We start from the raw sequence: 15,504 nt of genomic DNA on the forward strand, positions 1-15,504 counted from the left end.
CTCGCGAAATAAACTCCACAAAATTCGTGGATAATCTCTCGCGAAATTTAACACCACGAAATCCGTGAACAATCTCGTGAAGACACAGCCACTAATTTGGCTGGCTTCAATATTAGCGCAGTCATCTCACGAAATAACACGCCACCAAATATCTGTGGGTGTCCCTGAAACCGCTGATGAGGCTGAAGTGAACTGAGGGGGGGGCTCCTGAGCTCGCACGAGGCAACGCCGCCGTCTTTGACTGCTGGCTTTGTATAAATCACACTGCACTAGTATATTTAATGAATCCACTGATTAACTGGTTCATCCGGTACTAAGATGACCAAATAATCTGTCATCCGACTCGCAAATGACCAATAATGTGGGTTCATAGGACCAATAATCTGTCATCCGGTTCGAAGATGATCAAATAATGTGGGAACCGAACTGTGAGATTTATATTTATTTAATTTATATGAATTTATATAGAATTTATATTTACGTTAATTTGTATACTTCGATAGCAATTTGTATGATGTTAAGTGGACTGTATTTCTGCAATAATCTCACAAATCGATCCTCTACACATTAGTGGGGGTTTATATTGAATTTATATATATGCAGCCAATCAAACTACAGTATTAACTACACATTAGTTTACATTGAAGAGGTTCCTTATCTTATTGTACAGCAGGCCTTAGTCCACCAGGTATAACCAGGATGTAGACACCACATTTTCCTCGTGTGAGGTAGCTTCCATCACCCTGGTAACTGATGCACAAAGCATGCTTCCTTGTCTTGACCTGTCAAAAGGGCGCTAGCTATGAAGCCAGAATCCTAATATAGGACAGCTATATCAGAGGAAACACTGTACATTGAACCATAAAGACCTAGGCTTAATTACCTTTTATTAAGAGTACATTGAACTCTATGGTTCAATGTACACTGTACATTGAACCATAAAGACCTAGGCTTAATTACCTTTTATTAAGAGGCAGTTCGTATTCTAAACGGCTCGCCCCTATCTAATGACATTAATGGCCATAAATGATTGATAAATTGGTTTCAGCAGAACACTTAACTTGTATTTGTTGACAGCGTGTTGATGATGGTACACCTTTGGTTTCCATAACACTTCGTCCAAGTAAAATTAACAGGAGCCGTATTTGCTCCCGTGAGTCTCTGTGGCCTAAGTACAATAACAATGGCTGACCACTCTCTCCTCACTGACGCTACTGGCCTACATTGTCCAGATGACAGTAAGTGATAGAAGGGTCACATTAACTCTATTTAATTCTGATAATTAAGTTAATTTACATGAGATGTTTTTATGATGGTAAAGTCCAAATAACTAATGTATTTAAGAATAATTCCCACCATAATAGGTGGTGAATTTATAATAGTATGTGGTAATGATATCCTGTTTTCTATAGACGGAAAGCTCCACTACAAGTTACATTTTCTATGGGTTAACTTGTTTATACAACACAGCAATATTATCTGCCTGTATGATATTATTAAATGGTGTCGGATTTTCCGACAGGGGTTGAGCTTTGCTCTTTCGGCCCGCCTCTCAACTGTTTGCTAACTTTTTTTTCACACTACACACACACACCCCAGGAAGCAGTCCTTGACAGCTGACTAACTCCCAGGTACCTATTTACTGCTAGGTAACAGGGGCATTCAGGGTGAAAGAAACTTTGCCCATTTGTTTCTGCCTGGTGCGGGAATCGAACCCGTGCCACAGAATTACGAGTCCTGCGCGCTATCCACCAAGCTACCAGGCCCCCACAGTAAGTGTTGGGTGATAGAACTGCTGTGGTAGCTCCAGGACACAGTAAAATGTCTGTCGTGGGAGGCTCGTATCACAATTCTCCAACAGCACTCTCCTGTTGTTTTGTTATGATTCTATCTGTGTTGTTGTTGTTGTTGATTTAGGGGCGATGACGATCGGGGGATCGGATGCGCCCCGGCGTACCCGTGATGGGTGAACCGCGAAGCCTGGAAGGGAGGAACGCCAAGCCAAACCGCGAAAGGAGTGACGCCAATCACTTGAAACTAATATGCCATACGACAAGTAAACGCAGAGACGGACAGATGATTGGGGAGCCCCAAGAGTCCCTCAGGGTGACAAGCACCGGCCCTGCTCCACACAGAACACCAGTTAGCAAAACCAAAACTCGACCCCCAACTAAAATGCAGAAAGTCATCCAGTGTCCTCCGGCAGAGTAGAAGCCAGCCGCCCACCACGACTGAGGGCACACCAGGAGCCCACCAAGACCCACAAACCCCTGGCACCTCTCGGCCAAGCCGGCACCTGAACACTGTCACCCCGCCGGGAGAAGCAGCCAGAAAACGCAAAAAAAAAAAAAAACTATCAACAGTCCCGTGACCCAAGGCGATATATGTGCCAGGCGTTGTACAATCGAACCGTTGAAAAGGGATGACAAACGGCAGTAGCAAAGCCAAAACGCGAAAACATGACGTGAATAGGCGGCACCCAGGTGGAGGAGGTGTCCAGACGTCCGCTCGGCTTCAAGGTTGAACCAGGAGTCATTCTGTCTGTGACTCTGTGGAGTGACGCTCCCTCCCTCTCTGTTCCAATAATATCCTTGTTCTACTTCGGATTTTATTTAACAGTGACATGGGAGTCAAGCTATGTTTTTGGTTTGGGAAATTATATTCAGTTCTAGTGAACACTTTTTTATTAAGTTTAAACACTAGACTATTGTTTAAAAGAAATAGAGTTAAAATAAATAAACATCTTGCTGTTGACGTCACGGAATACCCGTTCTCTGATTTCTTTAATGGGTAACTTATGATATTTTGTGTGTCGGATTTCCGACAACATTAATGTAAATATTCAGTGCTTGGTAACTAGTATATATATTTATATATAGATTACACGTCTCGTATCTTTTATACTTTATTCCACAGAAAGGCTTATAGAAGATTTCAGCCTCTCTCACAATGTCATGTTTATTGTATGTATGAATTACTACAAATTGCAAGAGATTCTAATATATATATATATATTTTTTTTTTAAATACATTTTTTTGTAACTAATTGAGGTTGATTACTCCTAGGAAACGTTTTTCCTTTTAAATTTGAAAAAATTATAATGCACACTTTTACTGATTGAATGAAAATTTAGCAAATGTCCAGGAATAACAAAGAAAGATGCATTATTAAGAGAGAAAACTCACCTGATGCACCATCCCATGGACAAGACCATAGGAATGCCCCTGCTGATGTAGAAGGGAGTGTTGCCTCGTTCATCCGTGTATCGTGTAGCCACGTTGATGATGGCAAAGTTCTTAGGGAAGATCAAGGATAGCCCCCCCGCCAGTACCATTTTCAGTGGGTCCGCCTCCTTTATGATCTAGGGAACAGTAACTAAACGTAATCCCATTTCAGTTTTATTTCTCAACTTTCAATTTTTTTGTATAAACCACAGCAGACAAGCTAATAACAAACAAGTTAATTATATATAACAATATATAATAAACATGATATATTTTATTATTAATTAAAATAATTAATTATTATTATTATAATTATTATTATATTAGAGTATATATATTAATTTTGATTAAATACGCAAATTGCCAGAAGTCATTATGTGTGTATAGTTAGGAATACACCCACAACCCACCTCCATTTTATGATAAACTTCATTGACTGCAGGATTTGGATGCTTTATAAAGTAATCAACAACTGCTTCCGACAACACCCATTGAGGAGTTCCCCAAGTCCAGCCAGGCTGGTTCACCAGGTCCTGGAAGGTCTCCAGGGGCCGGGACCTGCCTTGTACAGTAAGGTGCGCCACCAGAGACGAGGTGAACCCCGTGGTGACTATCAGGCAGAACACAAGCCACCAACCCACCAACATCTGTCGACAGTCAGAGATTAACAAAAACAGTTTTTACGTTTCCTTAAAAAATTGCAAAAATAAATAAGCATTATCATCTAATGTAAATCTAATCTACTGTACAGGAAGTTTTTCCTTTTTTTAAAAATAGTAAAAATTGTTAACTGCCTCTGGCACATGAGTAAACTGATAAAGAACCAAATATATATGTATACACAAACACACATACACACACAGGGGCCTGTGGCTGAGTGGACTGCGCTTTGGACTTGTAATCCTAGGGTCTGGGTTCGATCCGGCAAAAGCAGAATATATATATATATATATATATATATATATATATATATATATATATATATATATATATATATATATATAAATATATATATATATATATATATATATATATATATAAATATATATATATATATATATATATATTTATATATTTATATATATATATATATATATATAAATATATATATATATATATATATATAAATATATAAATATATATATATATATATATATATATATATATATATATATATATATATATAAATATATAAATATATATATATATAAATATATAAATATATATATATATATATATATATATATATATATATATATATATATATATATATATATATATATTTATATATTTATATATATATATATTTATATATTTATATATATATATATATATATATATATATTTATATATTTATATATATATATATTTATATATTTATATATATATATATATATATATATATATATATATATATATATATATATATATATATATATATTGTGACGGTAACGCGTTGGTGTTCGGCTGTTTAAGGCTAGGGGTATGGCCTCGTCACATAGTTATAAAAAAAAAAATAGAAAAACTGGAACTTCGTCTGTGGTAAGGTAAGGAGAAGACACACAAAACACAAGTAAAACTTTAACAATGAAATTTTAATTACGTTAAATAAATCAAAACATGAAAATAATGCACAAACAAATTCTTATAATAAAATCAATGAATCAAAATAATAAGAATACTTAAATGACACAATGGAAAGTTACGTTAAGGCAAAATAACAAGAAGTGCAATACAACAGTAAGTGGGAGGTGCTGGAATATTGGCTTAAAGCCACCACCTCTCTCAGTACACTCTAGAGTCTAGCTGGGAGGTGTGCTGGCTACGAAAGCACGGAACATTCTGAAGACTGATGTTGGGGCGACCCCAGACATCGGGTAGTATTGGGGGGCGAGTGCAGGTGCAGCCAGACCGGCGACCAATCAGCGGAGCCGTAGCGATCAACGGGTAGTATTGTGATTTGGGTCCGAACAGGTGGCGGGCTGCATACGTTTCTGCTCACCCTTGCAAGCCTTGATGGTGTTGTTGTCGTTGTTGGACATTTCTTCCATAGTCTTTTTATATAATTGTGAAGACGTAATTTTGGAGGGAAGAGCAGGCTCAATCTCTTGAAGGAGATTATCGTCACAACTCTCCCCCGAAGCCTGCGGTTCTGGAAGAAGTACGTCGTTATGTGGTGGAGTAATGGATGGAGTTGCTTCTACTTCATAAACTCTGGAGAGATCATGGGCTAAGATGTTGTCAGACTCTTGGTATAGCGTGTCTCCAGGTTGAATTTCTGCAGGTAGCAAGCCCATAGTAGAAGACGTTGAGATGAGAAGTGGGCGTGCTGCAGGAGGTGTAGGGTGGTGTGGTCCGTATTGATGGTGGACCGAGCACTTTTCAGGTGTGGAGTGAAGTGCTGAAGCTTCAGGATGAGGAAGAGTAGCTCCTTGCCAATTGTTCCGTAGATCCTTGTAGCAGTAGTCGCTGACAGGTGTATTCTTCTCGCCTCGTTGCTGCATCACGACACCACCCACGTCGGTACCATTGGCGTCGACATGGAGGATGAAGGGCTTATCTGACGAGGTGAGAGTGGAATTAGAAGAGGGCATAGGAGCACGATTATTATCCTGAAAGCATTTGGGAAGATCATTAAGGATTTTGGAATTAGAAAGCGCCGACTCCTTGTCAGTGCTTTCGGGAGAAGAAGCCGGGATGGTCTCACTGTGGATGTAGGGTTCTGTGAAGGTAGAACAATTAATCAAGACAGTGGGAGGAGTACCATTATATTGCTTCAGGAGGTTGACGTGGCACAGCTGGGTCTTCCGCCGCCTATCTGGAGTCTCTATCACATAATTATTATTATTCCTGCACTCTTTGACGCAGTAGGGTCCTGAAAATCTGTTTTGTAAAGGTGAACCTGGGATAGGGAAATAAGCAAGGACGAAGTCTCCCGGCTTGAATTTTCTTACTTTGCTGGTCTGGTCGTAATGAGTCTTCATTCTCACCTGGGCTTTCAATAGATTATCATGGGCAAAGCGGTGGACTCTCTCTAGAATGTGCTGAAGGTTTTGAAGAAACTGGGGCACATTCTGATGCTCACTGAAGGTGGCATCTCTGAGAGAGTCTTTGAAAGCCTTAAGGGGAGTACGGCACTTACGGCCGTAGAGCATCTCATAAGGAGATACTCCTAGGGACTCATTGGGGAGACTTCTGAAAATACACATTATTAGGTCAATCTGCTTATCCCAATCCTTTGAGGTTTCACTACAAAACTTTTTCAAGAGTGCTTTGATGGTCTGATGACTACGTTCAAGAGAACCCTGTGAAGCAGGATGATAGGGGCTGGACAATACCTGTTTGATGTTGAACTCCTCCAGTGTCCTTTTGAAGAGATCACTGGTGAAGTTGGTGCCACAGTCACTTTGAATCTCCCTGGGAAATCCGTATTGAGTGAAGATCTTCAGTAGATGTTTGATAACCGTAGCAGCCGTGATGTTCTTCACTGGAACTGCTATGGGAAATCTGGTGGTAGGACACAGGATGGTTAGGATGTAGGCGTTACCTGAACTGGTCCGAGGTAAAGGACCAACACAGTCTATTATGAGTCTGTGGAAAGGTTCCGCAGGCACCTGTATGGGAATCAGTGGTGCTCTGGGAATGGAGACGTTCGGTTTGCCTGCCATCTGACATGTATGACACTGTTTTACGTACTGTTTGACGTTGTTTACCATACCTGGCCAGTAGTAGTCTTGACGAATCCCATGGTAAGTCTTGTTGAAGCCGTAGTGGGAGAATGCTCCGTGGGCCAGGTGTAGAATAGTGGGCCGCAGGCTGGTGGGAATCACAAGTTGTTCGGTGTTGGCCCAATCGTCCTCCTCCTTCAGTTTACTGGGTCTATATCGGCGGTAGAGCAAGTCGTTCTCTAGGAAGAACCCAGGAATACTGTCGGGTTGAGTCTCAGCCTGGAAAAACAATGGTGTTAAAGTAAGATCTTCCCTCTGCAACTTACGGAACTCCAACTTGGTCAGATGCGGGGGTAGTTTCTGAGGGTCTTGAGGGACAGCGGTAGCAGTAGAGTCAGCTGGCTGTGGACGTGCGGCTTGTGCACGGGTGGTCACGAGAACCGGAGGAGAAACTTCACTCTCTTGAACCTCTGCTGGAACATACTCAAGAATAGGGTTACTTGGCACAGAGTTACACACCTGGGGTTTGTCCATGACGATCAGGTTGGTTGGTTGCAGGTCTTCTGCCAAGTCGTTGCCTAGGAGAAGTTGCACTCCAGGCATGGGAAAAGGCTTTTCCCTGACGGCGACTTGGACTTCCCCGTTCACGTAGGGACAATCCAGGTGGACTCTGGCGAGAGGGTATGGAGTAGTAGCAGTGAGGTCAGTGATGAAGACCGTTTCCCCGGTGTAGACTATGTTGGGCACAGCCGACTTCAAGATGATCGATTGTAGAGCCGCTGTGTCCCTCAAGATCTTCAATTTGAAACGTCCCTCCGGATTTGAACCGTTGGCAGAGACAGTTCCAGTATACAGGTGGTTACTGAAAAGAGAAAGATCATTAACATCAACACCAACATTCATCACAGGCTTACCGGACTTAGGAGGAGTTGGTTTGGGTCGTTGTGGGTCAGTGGTTCCCTTGTATTGAGACTTACCACACTTGTCTATGGTATGTCCATAGAGTCTACAATACTTGCAGTACAGTTGTGAACCAGCTTGATCGGGGCTCACCTTCTCGTAACTGTACCACGACTTCTTACTGGAGGATGGTTCAGGTGTCAGCCGGTGGATGAGGCTGTAAGTGTCAGCCGACTTAGCACACTTCAGGTAGTCGGTTTCTTCTTTATCTGCTAAGTAGAGGCGGACAGGAGGCGGCACACGTCTCAAGAATTCTTCAACAAGCATCAGGTTCACGAGTTCTGTAAAAGTAGAGACATGTGCTGCTTCCAGCCATTTCATGAAATACCTCCGTTTCGTGTTAGCAAACTCGAGGAAGGTAGTGGTACTTGCCTTCAGGTGGTCACGGAATTTCCTTCTATAACTTTCGGTGGAAAGTAGGTAGGCGTCTAACACTGCTTGTTTCAGAGTGTAGTAGTCATTCTCAGACGCCAAAGTACTGAGTGTGACTGCAGCTCTACCTGTAAGATGGACTCTGAGAAGTGTGGCCCATTGGTTGACAGGCCAACTGAGTTGATTAGCAAGGGTTTCAAAGGTGGTGAAAAAAACATCAACTTCTGCTTCTACAAAGGATGGCATTAACTTACTTGCATGTGATATATTAAAACTGACGGGAAGATTGGCAGTAGCTTGCTGGCGTTGGGTGAAGTGTGAAGTTTCCAAGGAGATTTCGCGTTGACGACACTCTAGAGCCAGAGTCGCTTGTTGCTTGTCATGTTCGCGTTGTATTTCCAACTCGCGTTGTTTGGTTTCAAGCTGTACTCTTTCACGTTCACGGAGTAATGCGACCTCGCGTTCGTGTTCTTCTCTCCTCAAGGCAGCTTCGCGTTCTTGTTCGTCTCTCCTCAAGGCAGCTTCACGTTCTTGTTCGTCTCTCCTCAAAGCAGCTTCGCGTTCGTGCTCTTCCCTTCGTATGGCAGCTGCTTCTCTTTGCTGCTCACGTTCAATCTTGGCCAGCTCTAGTTTAAGTTTCATCGTAGCCAAGTCAGTTTTCTCTGCAATATAGTAAGTTTCATGAGTTTCAGAGTCTATCTTACCTTGCTCTAAATAGTAATCCAGCAACAGGTTGTGTAGGTCATTTTTGTTGGCTTGGTAGGGAACTTCTAGTTGATACTCATGTGCAAGAGTTTGTAGTTCAGTCCTCTTGGCACGACTTAAAGTCCCTATTTCACCTGCTGGATTTGCACGGAAAGTTTGGAGACGAAACATGGTGAAATTAGCAAATAAAGGTACACGAATGTTCAATAATGAAATGTCAGAAACAGGACAACGTGGCAACTGGTACCTATCCTGTGTGATCTTTAACAATTAACGTTAAGTGAAAGATATTAAATTAAATCAAGGGCGCAGGAAATCTTGTACCCGGTACTCATGTAAGAGAATAAGGGCAAGAAAATCCTACTAACAAATGAAACAAAGTTTCGAAAACAAATGAAACAGTTAAATGCTTCAAAAGTAAAATTGGTAGTCCAAGAATGTAGGCATACCTTGCCAAGTCTCTATAGGACATAAAGCAAGTTTTTCCCACTGAATTTAATATGATACTTACAGAATTAGCGAACTTTTGTGCTCTGAAAAAATAAGCTAATTCCCTACCGTTGTATGTATCATCATCTCTGACTGACGTGTAGGGGTGCGAGGTGTCAACTGGTGACGAGAACTGCTGCTGAGGTCCCAATTCAGCAACTAAAGTTCGAGCTAGAGGAACTATGGCCCTCTTTGTCCTCCTACAGTCAGATTGCAGAAGATTGGGTACTCTTGACCCGGGGCAGACCACAGTACCAGGGTACCAATATGATGATCTGTCAGAATGAGAAATATTCAAGGGACATAGATGGTAAATACGAGTAATAACATGGAGGGAGAGATGACCAATTAAGAGTATGACTGCGGCCTACAGTCACCACGTAATCCAAAGTTGTCTCACCTTCACTATATGTTACTCTCGTAATGCACAATACACCGCACCTTATAAAAAATGAAATTGAATGAAAAATAGTAAAGCTACGTTAACAGAGTTAAATACGCTTACCATAAATTACCACTTGGCACCAGTACCTGAGTGAGGCTCCTAGGACAGGCCCCCATAAAACTTGTGACGGTAACGCGTTGGTGTTCGGCTGTTTAAGGCTAGGGGTATGGCCTCGTCACATAGTTATAAAAAAAAAAATAGAAAAACTGGAACTTCGTCTGTGGTAAGGTAAGGAGAAGACACACAAAACACAAGTAAAACTTTAACAATGAAATTTTAATTACGTTAAATAAATCAAAACATGAAAATAATGCACAAACAAATTCTTATAATAAAATCAATGAATCAAAATAATAAGAATACTTAAATGACACAATGGAAAGTTACGTTAAGGCAAAATAACAAGAAGTGCAATACAACAGTAAGTGGGAGGTGCTGGAATATTGGCTTAAAGCCACCACCTCTCTCAGTACACTCTAGAGTCTAGCTGGGAGGTGTGCTGGCTACGAAAGCACGGAACATTCTGAAGACTGATGTTGGGGCGACCCCAGACATCGGGTAGTATTGGGGGGCGAGTGCAGGTGCAGCCAGACCGGCGACCAATCAGCGGAGCCGTAGCGATCAACGGGTAGTTTGGTGATTTGGGTCCGAACAGGTGGCGGGCTGCATACGTTTCTGCTCACCCTTGCAAGCCTTGATGGTGTTGTTGTCGTTGTTGGACATTTCTTCCATAGTCTTTTTATATAATTGTGAAGACGTAATTTTGGAGGGAAGAGCAGGCTCAATCTCTTGAAGGAGATTATCGTCACAATATATATATATATATATATATATATATATATATATATATATATATATATATATATATATATATATATATATATATATATATATATATATATATATATATATATATTTATATATATATATATATATATTTATATATTTATATATATATATATATATATATATATATATATTTATATATTTATATATATATATATATATATATATATATATATATATATATATATATATATATATATATATATATATATATATATATATATATATATATATATATATATATATATATATATATATATATATATATATATATATATATATGCAGAATAACCACATATGAAAAATAGAAAATGCTTAACGCGTTTTCGGCTAATTCGCCTTCATCAGAGCAAAGTAGAATGAAGATAAGTTTGCTGATCAGACCTTTATATCCGCCTGGGCAGATCACCTGACCACCAAAAATAAGTGGAGGAAAGGAATTATAAGAAAGAAGGTATCTGCAGAAGGCCTATTGGCCCATACAAGGCAGCTCCTATTAATATCTCCAAGTGCCATACGTGTTTAAATGATTGCTATATTGTTTTGACGTGCTATATTGAGGCGTAAATAGGGATCCAACTTGTACATACCGGGGCTCACATTAAGGCTGTTGTTACAATGTTTGATCAGAGCAGACTCGATCACGTTTCGTTCAACAAAATCCTTACTTTTAACAATACATTTTGCCCCTGTGAAGTCGATAGAATGATTACATAAACTGGAATGTAAATACAATGCACTGGATTGCTGGGCTGTACGAATAGCATATGAATGCTGTTTTAAACGCGAGGAAAGAGATTTACCAGTCTGGCCGATGTAAACACATGCACACTCATTACAAGGGATGGAATACACACAACCTGCTACAGACGAGGGCGAGTTCTTAATTAACATGGACTTAACTGTATTATCATTTTTGAACACTAGATTAATATTAAGGTTCTTCAGGGCTGGGGCAAGATTTACTAGACCCTCAGAATATGGTAATACCAACGAATTTTTCAGTTCTGGTTTCGACTTAGTAGTCTGTTTGTAGAAAGTCCTTTTTGCTTGACCAAACGCAAGATCCAAGATCGATTTTGGGTATTTTAACTTCTTCCCAATTTCAAATATATTTGCTATTTCTTCATCGAAAAATTCCGGACTACAAACTCTCAGTGCTCTGAGAAACATACCAGAAAAAACTGCCCGCTTGAACATAAGAACATAAGAACAAAGGTAACTGCAGAAGGCCTATTGGCCCATACGAGGCAGCTCCTATTCTATAACCACCCAATCCCACTCATATACTTGTCCAACCCGTGCTTGAAACAATCGAGGGACCCCACCTCCACAATGTTACGCGGCAATTGGTTCCACAAATCAACAACCCTGTTACTGAACCAGTATTTACCCAAGTCTTTCCTAAATCTAAACTTATCCAATTTATATCCATTGTTTCGTGTTCTGTCCTGTGTTGATACTTTTAATACCCTATTAATATCCCCCCGGTTATGTCCATTCATCCACTTGTAAACCTCTATCATGTCACCCCTAACTCTTCGCCTTTCCAGTGAATGCAACTTAAGCTTTGTTAATCTTTCTTCATATGAAAGATTTCTAATTTGGGGAATTAACTTAGTCATCCTACGCTGGACACGTTCAAGTGAATTTATATCCATTCTATAATATGGCGACCAAAACTGAACTGCATAATCTAAATGGGGCCTAACTAGAGCAAGATATAGCTTGAGAACCACACCAGGTGTCTTGTTACTAACGCTGCGATTAATAAATCCAAGTGTCCGATTTGCCTTATTACGAACATTTATGCATTGATCCTTTTGTTTTAAATTCTTACTAATCATAACTCCCAGATCCCTTTCGCAATCCGACTTCGCAATCACAACACCATCTAGCTCGTATCTTGTAACTCTATCATCATTACCTAACCTCAGAACTTTACATTTATCAGCATTAAACTGCATCTGCCAATCCTTTGACCATTTCAAAACCCTATCTAGATCAACTTGAAGTGATAGTGAGTCCTCCTCCGAATTAATTTCCCTACCGATTTTCGTATCATCGGCAAATTTGCAAATGTTGCTACTCAAACCTGAATCTAAATCATTTATATATATTATAAACAACAGAGGTCCCAGGACAGAGCCTTGAGGCACTCCACTTACAACATTTTCCCACTCTGACTTGATTCCATTTATACTAACTCTCTGTTTCCTTTGGTATAGCCATGCCCTAATCCAGCTTAATATAGCACCCCCAATACCATGAGACTCTATTTTTTTAATCAGTCTTTCATGTGGCACTGTATCAAAAGCTTTGCTAAAGTCAAGGTATACAACATCGCAATCCTTACCACTATCAACTGCCTCAACAATGCTAGAATAAAAAGATAACAAATTTGTTAAACATGAACGGCCATTTATAAAACCATGTTGCGACTCAATTATTAATTTATGTTTTTCAAGATGAAGACGAATTTTATTTGCTATTATAGATTCGAGTAACTTTCCCACTATAGACGTTAGGCTAATTGGTCGATAGTTAGACGCAAGTGATCTATCTCCTTTCTTAAAAACTGGTATCACATTAGCAACTTTCCAAAACTCTGGCACTCTGCCTGACTCTATTGATTTATTAAATATGGTTGACAGTGGGTCACAAAGCTCCTCTTTGCATTCTTTAAGCACCCTAGCAAACACTTCATCCGGCCCTGGGGATTTGTTTGGTTTGAGTTTTACTATTTGTTTAAGAACATCCTCCCTGGTAACTGCTAAACTCGTCAACCTGTCCTCGTCCCCACCCACATAGACTTGTTCGGCTGAAGGCATATTGTTAAGTTCCTCTTTAGTAAATACAGATACAAAATATTTATTAAAAATACTACTCATCTCTTCATCACTATCTGTTATTTGACCTGTCTCAGTTTTTAATGGACCTATCCTTTCCCTAGTCTTAGTACGATATAACTGAAAAAACCCTTTAGGATTTGTCTTTGCTTGCCCTGCTATGCGAACTTCATAGTTTCTTTTTGCTTTCCTTATCTCTTTTTTAACATTTCTAACCAGTTGTACGAATTCCTGTTCTAAAGTGACCTCCCCATTTTTAATCCTTTTGTACCAAGCTCTCTTTTTACCTATAAGGTTCTTCAAATTCTTTGTTATCCACTTTGGGTCATTAGTATACGATCTATTCAATTTGTATGGTATACTACGTTCCTGTGCTTTGTTTAGAATATTCTTAAATAAGTTATATATTGAATCCACATCGAAATCCCCATTTAAGTCACCTATCGCTGGGTTCATGTCTCGCTCCAAGACCGGCCCACACCCCATACCCAAGCCTTTCCAATCAATTTGACCCAAAAAATTTCTTAGGCTATTAAAATCAGCTTTTCGAAAATCTGGCACTTTAACAGAATTTTCTCCTACTGGTCTATTCCATTCTATGCTAAATCTGATTTCTTTGTGATCACTGCTCCCTAGCTCACTCCCTATTTCGATGTCATTAATTTGCGTTTCCCTGTTAGTTAACACTAAATCTAAAATATTATTTTCCCGTGTTGGTTCCTTAATGTGTTGCGTAAGAAAGCAATCGTCAATTAATTCTAGAAAATCTTCTGCTTCACTATTCCCTGTTTTGTTCAACCAGTTTATTCCGCTAAAATTAAAGTCACCCATGACATAAATACTGTTAGATCTAGATGCTCTAGATATTTCTTCCCATAGATGCTTTGCTTCCATTCTGTCTAAATTTGGTGGCCTATATATTACTCCTATTATAATATTATTAGCTTTTTCGTTTAATTCAATCCAAATAGTTTCTGTGTGTGGCTCTGTTTTGATTCCCTCTTTGAGACTACATTTCAAATTGTCCCTAACATATATGGCTACTCCACCTCCTCGTCTAATATATCTATCTGTGTGAAATAGTTTAAATCCATATATTTGATATTCAGCTAATAGTTCTCTTTTTTCTACATTCATCCACGTTTCGGTAAGTGCAATAATATCTATTTTTTCTGTGCAGACAAGAGCATTTAATTCGTTAATTTTATTTCTTAGACTTCTACTGTTAGTGTAATATACCCTAAGTGAATTGTTATTTTGCGGACCTTCTCTTTCCCTGATCGTTTTGCCAATTCCTTTCTCCCACAAACACATACTTTTATTACCTCCTTCCTCCAAATCAATTCCCATACCTCTATCTACTAACAGTTTAAACCCAAACAAACACCTCTAGCCACTTCTTCTAGCGAGTTCGCAACAGCAACAACCCCAGCTCTCGATAGATGCACCCCATCACGAGCATACATTTCATTTCTTCCATAGAAGTGTTCCCAGTTGTCTATGAAAGATATTGCATTTGATTTGCAATATCTTTCCAGCCGGCAATTGACACCAAGTGCCCTCGATATCAATTCATTTCCCACTCCCTTTCTTGGAAGAATGCCACATATGATCGGGATTCCTCCCTTGCTCCTAACTAACTCTATGGCTGTTTTATACCTCTGAATCAGTTCCTCACTCCTGACTCGACCAACATCATTTCCTCCCACGCTAATGCAAATAATGGGATTGTTCCCATTACCAGCCATAATATCATTCATGTTGTTTATAATATCACCAATGCCAGCTCCGGGATAGCAAACCCTTAACCTGTTCCCCCTATCTCTAGCACAAAACGTTCTATCCAAATACCTTATCTGGGAATCTCCCACAACTAATGTTTGCTTAGGTACTTCCTTTACTTTCTGAGGGGCCTGCGCTTCCTTTCTCTTCGTTGCTTTCCCTT

At 39.6% G+C, this 15,504-nt stretch overlaps 1 protein-coding gene across 1 annotated transcript in view; it reads right to left on the reverse strand.

The window, feature by feature from the left end:
• Window positions 1–3,572: 3,572 nt before the first annotated feature.
• The window catches only part of LOC123754662 (glutamate receptor ionotropic, delta-1-like), a 225,621-nt gene continuing 213,689 nt past the window's right edge, over window positions 3,573–15,504 (reverse strand). Inside the window, exon 6 of the mRNA XM_069326882.1 lies at window positions 3,573–3,872. Coding sequence (XP_069182983.1) covers window positions 3,573–3,872 — 300 coding nt within the window. The remainder of the gene's footprint in view (window positions 3,873–15,504) is intronic.

The sequence above is a fragment of the Procambarus clarkii genome, chromosome 18 (genome assembly GCF_040958095.1).
Source record: "Procambarus clarkii isolate CNS0578487 chromosome 18, FALCON_Pclarkii_2.0, whole genome shotgun sequence".
In the NCBI taxonomy this organism is placed as follows: domain Eukaryota; kingdom Metazoa; phylum Arthropoda; class Malacostraca; order Decapoda; family Cambaridae; genus Procambarus; species Procambarus clarkii.